General features: G+C 45.8%; 1 protein-coding gene across 6 annotated transcripts in view; it reads left to right on the plus strand.

The window, feature by feature from the left end:
* Positions 1-12785, plus strand: part of aatkb (apoptosis-associated tyrosine kinase b) — an 88261-nt gene that overhangs the window by 24934 nt on the left and 50542 nt on the right. For all 6 annotated transcript variants that reach the window (XR_011354854.1, XR_011354855.1, XR_011354856.1 and 3 more), the window contains 2 exons: positions 9681-9825; positions 12485-12564. Coding sequence is in view for 1 of the 6 variants with exons in the window: in XM_069929948.1 (XP_069786049.1) it covers positions 9681-9825; positions 12485-12564 (225 nt within the window). In the remaining 5 variants the exon portion in view is untranslated. The remainder of the gene's footprint in view (positions 1-9680; positions 9826-12484; positions 12565-12785) is intronic.

Below are 12785 nucleotides of genomic sequence, written 5' to 3' on the forward strand. Positions count from 1 at the left end.
GTTGTGCACCAGAGAAACCAAAAGGTTTACTGAAAGTGGTTACATAGGTAGACAGGGCAGTGAAGAAGGCACTTGACAAACTTGCCTCAATGGGGTTTGAGCATGTAGAGGAGTTGGGACCTCATGTTATAGCTCTACAAGATGTCGCTAAGGCCACATTTGGAGTACTGTATGCCTTGTGATAGGAAGGATGTCCTGAAAATATGCAAAAATATTCACATGGGATGTCACTGGGACTGAAGGGCTTGAATTAGAGGGAGGGAATGGGTAGACTAGGACTTGTATCCTGGGAGTGTCGGAGGTTGAGGGGTAACTGTGTGCAAAATCATGAGGGGCGTTGATAAGGTGATGGGGAGGGTTGGAGAATCTAACGTTAGAGGCCATAGGTTCAAGCGGAGGGCGAGGGAAGATTTTAAAGGGACCCGAGGGGTACCTTTTTCACACTGAGCATGGATTTAAGATGAAGTGGTAGATATGGGTACAATTGAAAGCAGTGTTTAAAATAAAAGATATTTTGACAGGTACATGGATAGGAAAGAGTGAGAGGGATATGGGACTACAGTACAAGAACAAAAATCCAGATGCCAGAAATCCAGACGACCCAAGAATCTGGACTCTCAAACTTTTCAAATTTAACGGGCTTTTACGTGCGTGCTTAAGTGCCACAGATGCACAACGGACACAAGCAACCGCGCTTAATGCAGGTCATTTTATCACAAAGAAATTCATTTGTAGACTGTATTTTTTTCTTTTACAATGTTCATTTTAAACACAAGTTCAACCATTACAAGCATTTTTTGGTCATGAAACTTTTTATCTTTGCACTTTTGTCAAGGGTTGACTTTAATTTTCTTTAAAAATGCTCATTTTCATGAATGAAACCTGCTGTATTTGCTCATGAATAAACTATCAAAATTTACCTGAGCCCTAGTGGCCTCATCAACAAGCTGTTCTTCCAAGGCCTTCTCATAGGCCTTCTACAAATTCTCTCTCTTGAGATCCAGTCTCACCCTAGTTTTCCCCCCATCTACTTGCATGTTAAAATCCCCCAATGACTTTGCCCTTCTGACATGCCTTTTCTATTTGATCTTGAATTTGCTGTTCACCTCCTGGCTACTGTTTGGCGGCTTGTAAATATACCTAACTACCAAAAGTGTTTGTTTACCCTTGCCATTTCTTAACTCTATATCTTCTGATCCCATGATTTGGAGCCGAACAGGAGCGTGGGTATGACAACGGCTCTGTATACGCTTATCTTTGTGAGGTTTTTCAGTTGGTTGTTTTTCCAGACTCTTTTGTGTAGTCTTCCAAAGGCGCTATTTGCCTTGGCGAGTCTGTTGTCTATCTCATTGTCGATCCTTGCATCTGATGAAATGGTGCAGCCGAGATAGGTAAACTGGTTGACCGTTTTGAGTTTTGTGTGCCCGATGGAGATGTGGGGGGGCTGCTAGTCATGGTGGGGAGCTGGCTGACGGAGGACCTCAGTTTTCTTCAGGCTGACTTCCAGGCCAAACATTTTGGCAGTTTCCGCAAAACAGGACGTCAAGCGCTGAAGAGCTGGCTCTGAATGGGCAACTAAAGCGGCATCCTCAACATTCATTGGAGCGCTTTCATCCCTAACGTCGAAGTACTCGAGATGGCAGAGGTTGACAGCATCGAGTCCATGCTGCTGAAGATCCAGCTGCGCTGGGTGGGTAACGTCTCCAGAATGGAGCACCATCGGCTTCCCAAGATCGTGTTATATGGCAAGCTCTCCACTGGCCACCGTGACAGAGGTGCACCAAAGAAGAGGTACAAGGACTGCCTAATGAAATCTCTTGGTGCCTGCCACATTGACCACCGCCAGTGGGCTGATATCGCCTCAAACCATGCATCTTGGCGCCTCACAGTTCGGCGGGCAGCAACCTCCTTTGAAGAAGACCGCAGAGCCCACCTCACTGACAAAAGACAAAGGAGGAAAAACCCAACACCCAACCCCAACCCACCAATTTTCCCATGCAACCGTGTCTGCCTGTCCCGCATCGGACTTGTCAGCCACAAACGAGCCTGCAGCTGACGTGGACATTTACCCCCTCCATAAATCTTCGTCCGCGAAGCCAAGCCAAAGAATCTTCTGATCCTAGGTCACCTTCTTCCACTTATTTAAGTTGTGATCCACGTCCACCCCCTCTGCTTACCTGGCCATCCTCTCAATACATTGTATATCCTCGGACATTAAACTCCGAATGGCATCCATCCTTTAGCCATGACTCCGTGATGGTACATATTGGCAGGAATGGGTAGAGATCCTGCAAAGTAAGTTTAGGGAGTTAGGAAAGAGGCTGAAGAGCAGAACCTCCAAGATGGTCATCTGGATTACTCCCAGTGCATGGGTTAGGGAAGGTCAGAACAGGAAGATGACAAACATGTGGCTGAAGAGATGATGCAAGGGGCAGGGTCTCGTTTTTGAATCATTGGAATCATACCTGCCGAAGTGTCCCTGTACTTCAAGGTCATCCACTTTATTTCTAATGCTGCGTACATTTAAGTACAAAATATTTAGCCATGTATTAGCCTGTTGCATTACAACTCATCTTCATAGCAACAAAGTTGCCCCATCTGCCTGTCCTTCCACACAAACTCCCTACCAGCTCTCCCCACCTGTGCACCAACCGCATCTTCCTCTGCCTCTTCACTTTGGTTCCCATCCCCTTGCGAACCTGGTTTACCCCCCCCCCCCCACCTCCCCATCACAAACAGTATTACAAACCTCCTTGCTTCCCCTTGTGTTCAGGTGCAATCCATCCCACTTGTACAGGGCACCCCTTCCCCAGAAAATATTCCAGTGATTCAAGAACGAGACCTTGCCCCTTGCATCATCTCTTCAGCCACATGTTTGTCATCTTCCTGTTCTGACCTTCCCTAACCCATGCACTGGGAGTAATCCAGATGACCATCTCAGAGGTTCTGCTCTTCAGCCTCTTTCCTAACTCCCTAAACTTACTTTGCAGGACCTTTACCCATTTCTGCCAATCTCATTGGTACCAATATGTACCATGACCTCAGGCTGCTCACCCTTCCCCTTAAGAATATTCTGCACTTACTCTGAGATATCCTGGACCCAAGCAACCAGGAGTCAACACACTATCCTGGACTCTCTTTTGTGGCCACAGAATCTCCTATCTGTTCCCCTGGCTGTTGAGTTCTCTATGACTATCACTCCACCTGACCTTCACCTGAGGTTCAGAGCCGACCAGTCTGGTTGCTTCCTGGCCCAGGTAGGTTACCCCCCCCACTCAGCAGTATCCAAGGAGGTATACTTGTTGCTGAAGGGAATGACCACTGGGGTACCCTGCACTGCCTGCCTGTTCCCTTCCCCTCTCCTGACTGTCACCCAGCTACCTTCTTCCTGCCTCCTAGCTGTGATTGCATCCCTATAACTCCTGTTTATCACCCATTCAGCCTCCCAATGTTCATCCAACTCCAGTTCACATTTCCCTAACACGGTATGTGAGGAGCTGAGTTGGATGCACTTCCCATAGATGAAGTAATCAGGGATAGAGTTGACTTCCCTGACTATCCATGTTCTACAAGAGGAGCATGTCCAATATCCAAATATTTAATATACTTGATGTGTATAAAAGTTTAAAGATTGTGTGAATATATTTATGGAAAATGAAAAATAAAATAGTTAAAAAGTTTTTTAAAAGTGTATGTCCCTGCCCTGGCTACCCTACCCACTGCCTATTAAAGAGGAATGAGTTAGAAAAACCTGTCCTTACTTTGCCTTAACTCTTCCACCTCCACCTCAGCCTCTGCTCACTGAAGCCTCTCATCCAAATCCTCAAACTCATTGGGCCACTCACACAATGGCCACACCACAATGCTTGTCCTTACCTTCCTTTTATTGGCTATAGTTAATAGGCCAATGGAAAAATTTAAACAAGCACCGACCTCTCGCAGAGCTTTTCAGCTATCTTATTCACGGTCCCACTCTCACAGTTCCTGACGAGCATTTAGAGAAATATGGTCTTCTCAGGGATAGTCAGCATGACTTTGAGGGGTAGGTCATGCATCAGAAGCCTAATTGAGTTTTTTTGAAGAAGTAACCAAAGATGATGTGTATATGGATTTTAGTAAGGCATTTGGCAAGGTCCCCATAGTAGACTCATTCAGAAAGTGATAAGGCATGGCTAGGATCCATGGAACATTGGCTGTGAGGATTCAACATTGGCTTGCCTGAAGAAAGCAGAGGGTAGTGGCAGATGGAACGAATTCTGCCTGGAGGTCAGTGGCTAGTAGAATTCTGCCAAGATCTGTTCTAGGACCCCTGCTCTTTTGTGATTTTTATAAATGACCTGGACAAAGATGGGTCAGTGAGTTTGCAGATGACTCGAAAGTTGGAGGTCTTGTGGAATGTGTAGAACCTTGTCAAAGGCCTATGGTGTGCTCGCTTTCATTAGTTGGGAGATTGAGTTCAAAAGTTGTGAGGTAATATTGCAGCTCTATAAAACTTTAGTTTGAGTACGTTTGGAATATGATGTTCAGTTCTGGTCGCCTCTTTACAGGAAGGATGTGAAAACTATGGAGAGGGTGCCAAGGAGATTTACTAGGATGCTGCCTGGATTCCAGAACATATCTTATAAGGAAAGATTAGCAAAGCTATAGCTTTTCTCTCTGGAGTGAAGAAGGATGAGAAGTGACTTGATAGAAGTCTATGTGATTATGAGAGGCATAGATAGGGTGATAAGGTGCAAGAGTACCAAACACCTGAGGGTATCTGTACAAGATGAAGGGAGGAATATTTAGGTGAGATGTCAGAGGTAAGTTTTTTTTTACTCAGAGAATAATGGAAACTTGGAATGTATTGCCTGCATGGTGGTGGAGGCTGGTACAATAGGGATATTTAAATGACCCTTGGACAAGCTCAAGAAAAATAGAGGCTTATGGGTGTGAGGTAGGAAAAGTTTAGTTAGTTGAGTAGGTTTGTATAGGTCTGCACAATATCATGGGCTGAAGGGCCTGTACTGTGCTGTAACGTTCCCGGTTATGTTCTAGTTTGGAATCTAGCAAATGGAATGTCAATTGATACACAGATATTCAGTGCAGAATAAAATCAACAAAATCATAAAGACCTTCTTGTCACCATTATTCAAATTAGGTCAAGGTCACCTCACAGGCGAGAATAATGTGAAGAAATACTTTCCATTATTGGGATTTTTGTGGAGGCTTTTGGCATTTTAAACAAAACAAAAGAGTTAGCTTGTGAGCATTCGCTGTAGTCTCTGATGTACACTTAGCCACCATTCGGCTGGAGGCTGGTTCCTTGAAAGACCATAAACTCTCCAAACTGATCTGTGTGAGAAACTTTGACCAAAGGAAGCTCTGCACAATGTATCCATTCCATCATTCAGAGGTGCCTTGGAGGACAGTTATAGTTTTGGGGTCGGGAGAGGTGGGGGTGGGTGAAGTCCATTTGGTTTGCAAAATTTATTACTTCTCCGTGTGGGAAAAGGGGATGGCCAAATCCAAGGGTGTGCAGAATTCCAGGCAGAAGATCCACAAATGAAAGTGGAGACCAAAATAACCTAAAGATTCATCTCCTGAGTAACCACAGGTTGCGTATGAAGTACTTTCTGATAGCTGGTATTTAACAAAAGCTGTGTTGTTGTCGCTGTCAACCAGAGTAGCAACACAGCGAGGAAATTATATTTACTCTTCCTGACCTCTCTGAATGAACTGTGAGGACCAATTAAGTTTCTGATGTCTCTTAGATGCTCTTTACATAAGAAGGATGCACTTAATCAAAGGTAAGGTGCTCTCAAGGCAAATTCTATTCTTACTTGGGGTACAAAGTGAATGCTGACCTCAGGAGAGGCATGGGGAAGGTGAGAAAATTAGACTGTATAGTTCCAGGAGACTTTACCTTGTTGAATTCCTTGTGACTCTTTGCAGAGAGAGTGAAACTCCCCACACATTGATCTGTTGGAAATGTTTCAATCTAATCGTGTTCGGATCAAAGATCCAGGAAGGGTCGCTAAGACTCCCAAAAGCCTTCATGAAAGGCAGGCCAACTGTTTTCATTAGGGTTTGAGGGAATCCTTGTGACCCTTCCCAAATTTTCGCTTGTGCGGTCACTCGAATATTGATCCATCCCTTACTCCAATTGATCTTCGATAACTGCACCAGCAGGTTAAAGATAACATGTTACAGCTCTGCTAGTACCATTTGTTTTTTGAAATCAATGATTTCATAAGGCCAAAATTGGTCCTTCTTCATGCTGTTGTTGCTGCAATTCACTTTGTCCTTTCTTTCTTACGTGGCACACAAGTGTGCTCCAGGAGCCAAAATCTCCTCCTTTATTTCAGTGACTGTTAGTTTAAGCCCTCGTGTATTAACGTGCATCTATCAGTCTTGGTTGCAATGCTGTGTTTCACAGAGATCGCAGAGAATGAATGGCAGGTGAGTTGAACTTCCACTTTGAATGAGGCACAGATAAATCAAACAGAGGTGTGGAGCAAAAGCAGGGTGGTGTGGTGAACTTGCCCAAAGTATTGGGAACCTGGTGTCCCATGGTGGCCACCCAACCTCAGGAAGGATACAAACATTCCAGAGAGGGTGCCGAGTGGTTCTATATCTGAGGTTTAAGCTGAGATTACTCTCCTGGATAGCAGTGCCTGGTGGAGAGAAGGGCTCACGCTGGGAGATGGTGGACGGGCTTAAAAATTGGAGCAGTGGAGGGGGGGGAGGGAGATGAGGTAAAACTGTTTAATGCAGAGAGAGGTTGCCATCTGGTGCCTGTGGAGGTGGTGAAAACACCAAAGGTCAATCAGAAGGGATTTCCCCATTTGAGAGAGAATGATTTGAACAGAGATAGGGAAGAGTGGAAGGAAATGCTACATCCTGTTATACCTGGATTAGGAGTAGTGGAGGGAGGGTTCCCCTGATTCCTGGAAAGTAGGTTGAGCAGCTTGGAGTTATAATATTCATTGGAATTTGGAAGAGTGAAAGGTGATTTTATTTAAAATATTTATGTTTGTGAGGGTGCTTGAAAGGGTGGGTAAGGAGTGAACGTGAGTGCAGTGGAAAGGGGAACATTTGTTTAGAATGAGGAGATGAGGATGAATTTTGTGTCTCAGAAAGTCAGGAATTCTCAACCCAGAGACCTGCGAGGTGGAGTCTTTGAATTAAATTAAATTTTTTAAATTTAGGCACACAGCACGGTAACAGGCCCTTTCAGCCTACAAGCCCGTGCCGACCAATTACATCAATTGACCTATAACCCCAGTATATTTTCGAACAGTGGGAGAAAACCAGAGACCCCGAGAACACCTCACACAGATATAAGGAGAACATATAAACTCCTTACAGACAGTGTAAGATTCAAACCCCAGTTCCGATCGCTGGTGCTGTAACAGAGTTGTGCTAACCATGCAAAAGCTGGCAGACCAGGAGGAAACCCACATGGACACAGGGAGAACATACAAACACCTTCTGGGCAGCAGTAAATTCGAACCCAGGTCACTGGTAATAACAAATCATGAACTGTGCCACCCTAATTTAATTTGAACATCATGTTCGGTGTAGCCATTGTGAGCCGAAGGGCCTGTTCTCCTTCTATATTGTTCTGGTTTGTGTCGCTTACAGGTAACCTTGCTGAGATTTTGGAAATGAGGGGGTTAGCTTGTGAGGAGGGGTTGTGTAGCCAAGGCCTATGAAGCTTAGAAGTGGATCTTATAGAATCATAGGTAGGATCATGGCAGGGGTATTATTTCCACTGACCGGTGAGAATAGATCGAGGGGACATAGCCTCAAGATTCTGGGTTTAAGACAGAATTGAGGAGGGTCACCTTCTCTCAGACAGTGAATCTGAGGAATTCTCTGCTCAATGAAGCAGTAGAGGCTGCCTCATTAAATGTATTTAAGACACATGGGTAGATATTTGAATCATAGATATGTTAAGGGTTATGGGGAACGGGCGGATAAGTGGAGCTAAGTCCATGGCCAGATTGGCCTTGATCATGTAAAAAGGCGGAGCAGGCTCAACAGGCCAGATGGCTGACTCCAGCTTGTATTTCTTACATTCTTTTTAAACAGTTCACAATAAGCACTCAAGTCCTCACTTTGCCCCATGATCAAAGAATGCATCCCGCTGATGTGCTTTGTCAGTGCTCTGCCCTTATGCAGATATTGAGCATGTATGCTTCAAAAGTGTTTGCAGTTGAAAGTCTTCAGGAAGCAGAGGCTGTTCTTTTTGAGATACTTCCTATGATCTCCTCAGAGAATTTTCCTTGCCACAGAAGTTCTACAGGGCTGGGAAGGCAAGCAAAGCAGAGCAACAGACTGAGAGAGGAGAAAGATGAGTGAATTGTTTGGCTCACTGACTAACAAGGCCACACACACTCTGCTCAGCACAGCAGAATTAGTAGTGTAGGTGGGGGCGTCACATTGACTAATCAGACCACAGAATGACACCATTGGATCAGGGTAGTGGAGTACGCACACCTTAAATGGCACCTCACTGCGTACTATCAAGTACCCACCCAGGTGCTCTGGCCAGGAAGTAATATATCGAAATGCATCACTTGTATTGTTGAGTTTAAGCCAATGGCATTCCTTCTTCCTCTCTTCCCCAAGAGATAACGAGATATGCAACCAGGAGCAGTAAGCTCTCAATTCTAAAAATAAAGGTTCCATTTTTTTTGTCATGTAATACTACATTTAGAATGTAACATGCATAAAATTCTTTAACATTTGTCTATTGTAAGGCAAAGAGTTGCCACTTTGTCCAGCACCCCTCACAGAAACCCACAGTGCCTGGTGTTACTAGATGGTCTCCCCTCCATGTACCGACCAGTCCTGTGCCTGCTTTGCTTTCGAGATCTGACAAAGTAATGTGAGAATTCTATTATCAATCACTCAGGATTCACTCCAGGGAGTATGGTGGAAAATCACGAATTCAAGGGAATCCAGTTGTTGGTCTGTTGTCAGTCATATCTTGCCATCTTGTATTCAGCTATTTTCTTTTTGTTTGAGGAAATGACTGTCAATCCCCTTCTGACCTTTGTCCCTGTGGTCCAGAAGAGCAAGCATCTTGGTCTCATTTGCCCTCATGTTTATTACCCAAAGAAACCGGAGTCTAAACGGACTGTTCCTGCTTAAGTTCTGTGGCCGTAGGTTTGGAATAATTTTCTATTGCCTCATTGCCCCTTAACCCCTTTGGACTCCAGCCATTTTTAAAAAAACTTTTCATAATATATACTCTGGACTAGGTCCATAGGTAAACTACAGTATGAACCAGCTCATAGTTGGGTATAAAACCAGTCCCGGAAAACAGGGAAACGGAGTATATGCGCTTGTTGGTAGACCCTGAAAACCAGAACATGGACTCCAAAGGATTAAATCCTAATTGGGAAAATACCAATGTCTTTTAATATCAATAATTTGAATGCATGCACAGTAGAAGACTTTGTTTCCTAATTATCAAGAGTGTCTTAAATCCGTCAGCTTAAGTTACACGCATCTGATACCGTGTTTCTCTTACCTCTTTATTATGAACGAGATACTCACGTTCTTTTTTTTTAAATATAATATCTCCCTTTGAATACACTTCTTCCATCCTTCATATCCTGTGGTTTCTGAAGCTCCAAGGATTCCTAAATCCTACCAGAAGTCTAAAGTGGTTCTCTTTCTGCCTGCAGGAGTTTGAAAACAATGAGGGCGAGGATTACACAGGAGAAATCTCACCACACACCACCTCCTCATCACAGAATGGGCCCGAGGTTTACATTCTACCTCTCACCGAGGTTTCTCTACCCGTGTCTAGTCAGCCGTCCACCAGGTCAGGTAAGCGGTGGGACACCAGGGCTTCCTGTGGGATTGGGCTACTAGAAGGGAACATCAAATGGGCGAGTGCTTTAAGCTGCCCCGAGTTCATTGACCGACTATGAGTGAAACAGGTTTTTTCCCATTGTGTGGGGCTAAAAAGAAAAACAGCTCATGGCTCTGGGTCCCTTTGAGGAACTTGGGGTGGATTCATCATAAATTCAAGATCATTTTATTGTCATGTAATAAAACAGAAAATGTGATACTACACAAAATTTCCTTTAGTCCTTTAGTAAGGCAGACAAAGATTCACCATCAGCAGAAATTGCCCAGTGCCCCTTACAATCAGAGAAAGAGAAGCCAAAGAGAGGCTTCCCCCCCCCCCCGCCAGAGTCACTGAATATTCGCCCCCAGCACTCCCGCAGCCTCTGCAGCCACACACCCTTCAGTTCCAATCCTCAACAGCCCGAGCTCCAGATACACACCTCTGACACAATCAGGAAGCCTCCAGAGCCCTCTCACATCTTGGCTCCAACACCTGGAACCCCTTTAGCCAGTCTCCAGCGGTCTCCTGATGTGGGTCCTTTGACCGCAGCCCACGGCCTCTATAGATTCCGCGTCTCAAGTTGCCAACAGCCTGCTCGCTGCCTGTGCGTTCTTCAGCCTCTGAGCCCTTCACTGATCCGCTGCCATGGTCACTGTCCTGTGGGCCATCTCCTCTGCTTCTCCTTCTCCTAGAGTCACACAGCGTGGACCTTCAGCTCATCAACGCTATGCCCACCAGATCCAACCACTCAACGGCACACTCAAGGTGCAATTCACAGCAGCCAATTAACCCAGCAGCTCACATTTCCTTGTGATGTGGGAAGTAGCCAGCCAAAACCCACACAGTCATGGAGAGAATGGGCAAACACCACCCAAGCAATGCCCAATGCCGGGATCAAACGTGTCTCTGGCGCGGTGAGGCAGCGGCAGTATTAATTATGCTTTTGTCCCAGCCAAAATAAATCTCGCCCTCTATCTATCCAGACCTTCACCATTGTTGATCACTGGATTTATTAACGGAATTGAGATTCTTCGTCTGGCTTCCAATCCCTCTCTCTGCCGCTGACTCTGTTTGGAGACACACTCATAAACTGTCACTGGGGCAGTGCTGCTCAACACACACACGTGTCAGCACTGAATCCCAAATCCAGGGGTATTTCCCCATGTGGAGGCACTTGCAATGAACTGTGCACTCACCAGCAATAACACATGTACACAAACACATGGACACTCATAAACAGTCACCCACACGCACACAGACACACTCAATCACACACACTCTCATAGTCACACTTACACACGCAGTCACACGCACATAGACGCACATCCACTCATAAACAGTCTCACACAGACATGCACAGAAACAGTCACTCACACAGACAGTTATACAAATGCAGTCACACACTCAGAAATAGTTGTGCGCGCGCACCCACCCACCCACCCCGTTAACAGGGTAGACAGTTCGAATATTTTCCCAGAGTAAAAGTGGGGGGGCGGGGGGTACTTTTTACAGACTGGTGGTTGTCTGGAACAAGCTGTCAGGATTAGTGATGGAAGCAGGTACATTAGTGGCATGAAAAGGGCATTTGACTATGCAGCAAATAACACATCGTGTGAGAGCAGCAAAGTTTTAGAGTAAATCATGTTCGGCACAGACTTGTAGGCTGCAGGGCCTCCTCCTGTGCTGTGCATTCTATGCTTCTGTTCAGTCTCCTCTCTCTGTAACTTATCCAAAATGTCACCGGACAGTGGGAATTCTGTGGCCACTGAGAGCTGCTGTACCATTCCTTCACCTGGGTGCTCTCACTCCTGAGCCACCAGCTCGTTTAACTATCCTTTCAATCAATGCACAGCAGAATTTTATTTTTAAGTCTCGTATAAAACCTCCACAGATGTGTATGCACGCACAAACCCTAATATATTTTTGTGCCTATTGAGTGTACCAACCACAAACAAATTCATAATGAATGATTATGTGCAACATGAATACATTGAACATTGCAGCTTGCTCTGATCTGTAAGAAAGCCCTGTTCTGTAAGCCTGGTTATTGTCTGTCTGCCTGCTTTTTCCACTGGCAGCTTTGGGCAATGGGTGGGGAGCGATCGGCCTGTATTAATGCTTTACAAATGTATCAGTATTCACTTGGAGCTATCTGATGTCACTGGAATGCTGGGGCTGTGCTGTGTGCTTCCAGGGACCAGCTGACCGCTCTTACGCAAATCACTGACAAAGAATTCATTGCTCTCTGCACATCAGTATGTGCCTGGGATTCTCGCATTCAGCCACAGGAGTGGAGGATGCCAGGGGAAGGAGAAATGCCGCCCCAGGGACTGCAGCTCTCCCCAGGGAACAACTGGTTAGCCTTGGCTGTAATGGCAGCAGACTCCCCAGCTCCCTGGCTCCACGTCATCCAAAATCCGTCGCCTGGTCACCTGCCAGACGTCTCCCCGCGGGAACAACGGTGATGCCAGCACCACCCCTCTTCCCCACCCCCACCGCCAGGGTGTGTCCATCCTGGGCTGTGATGTAAAATTTTGCGAGGCCTCCACTTGTGTGGCTCGAGAGAGAGGATTGCCATCGGATGGGAGAGAGAGGTGAAGATTGTGGCGATAACCTTGATGCATCTATTTACAGGGAAGTTCCTTCACCAGGCAAGCCTAGGTCGCCAGAGCCTCCTGTACCTGAAAGAAGTAGGGAGCGGCTGGTTTGGAAAGGTCAGTAGATGTTGCTTCCACGGACCCTCTGGTCCCTTTTTAAATCTTTCTCCTCTCATAAACCTACACCTTCCACTGTTAGATTCTCTTACCCTGGGGAAAAGACCAACCATTCACTTTACCTGCACCCCTCATTGCCCATCTCATTGCCCATCGCCTCATTGCCCATCTCAGCCTCCTCTGCTCGTGGACCACAGTACTCAGCGTCTGAAGTCATCTGT

This window comes from Narcine bancroftii, chromosome 3 (assembly GCF_036971445.1).
Source record: "Narcine bancroftii isolate sNarBan1 chromosome 3, sNarBan1.hap1, whole genome shotgun sequence".
Lineage (NCBI taxonomy): Eukaryota > Metazoa > Chordata > Chondrichthyes > Torpediniformes > Narcinidae > Narcine > Narcine bancroftii.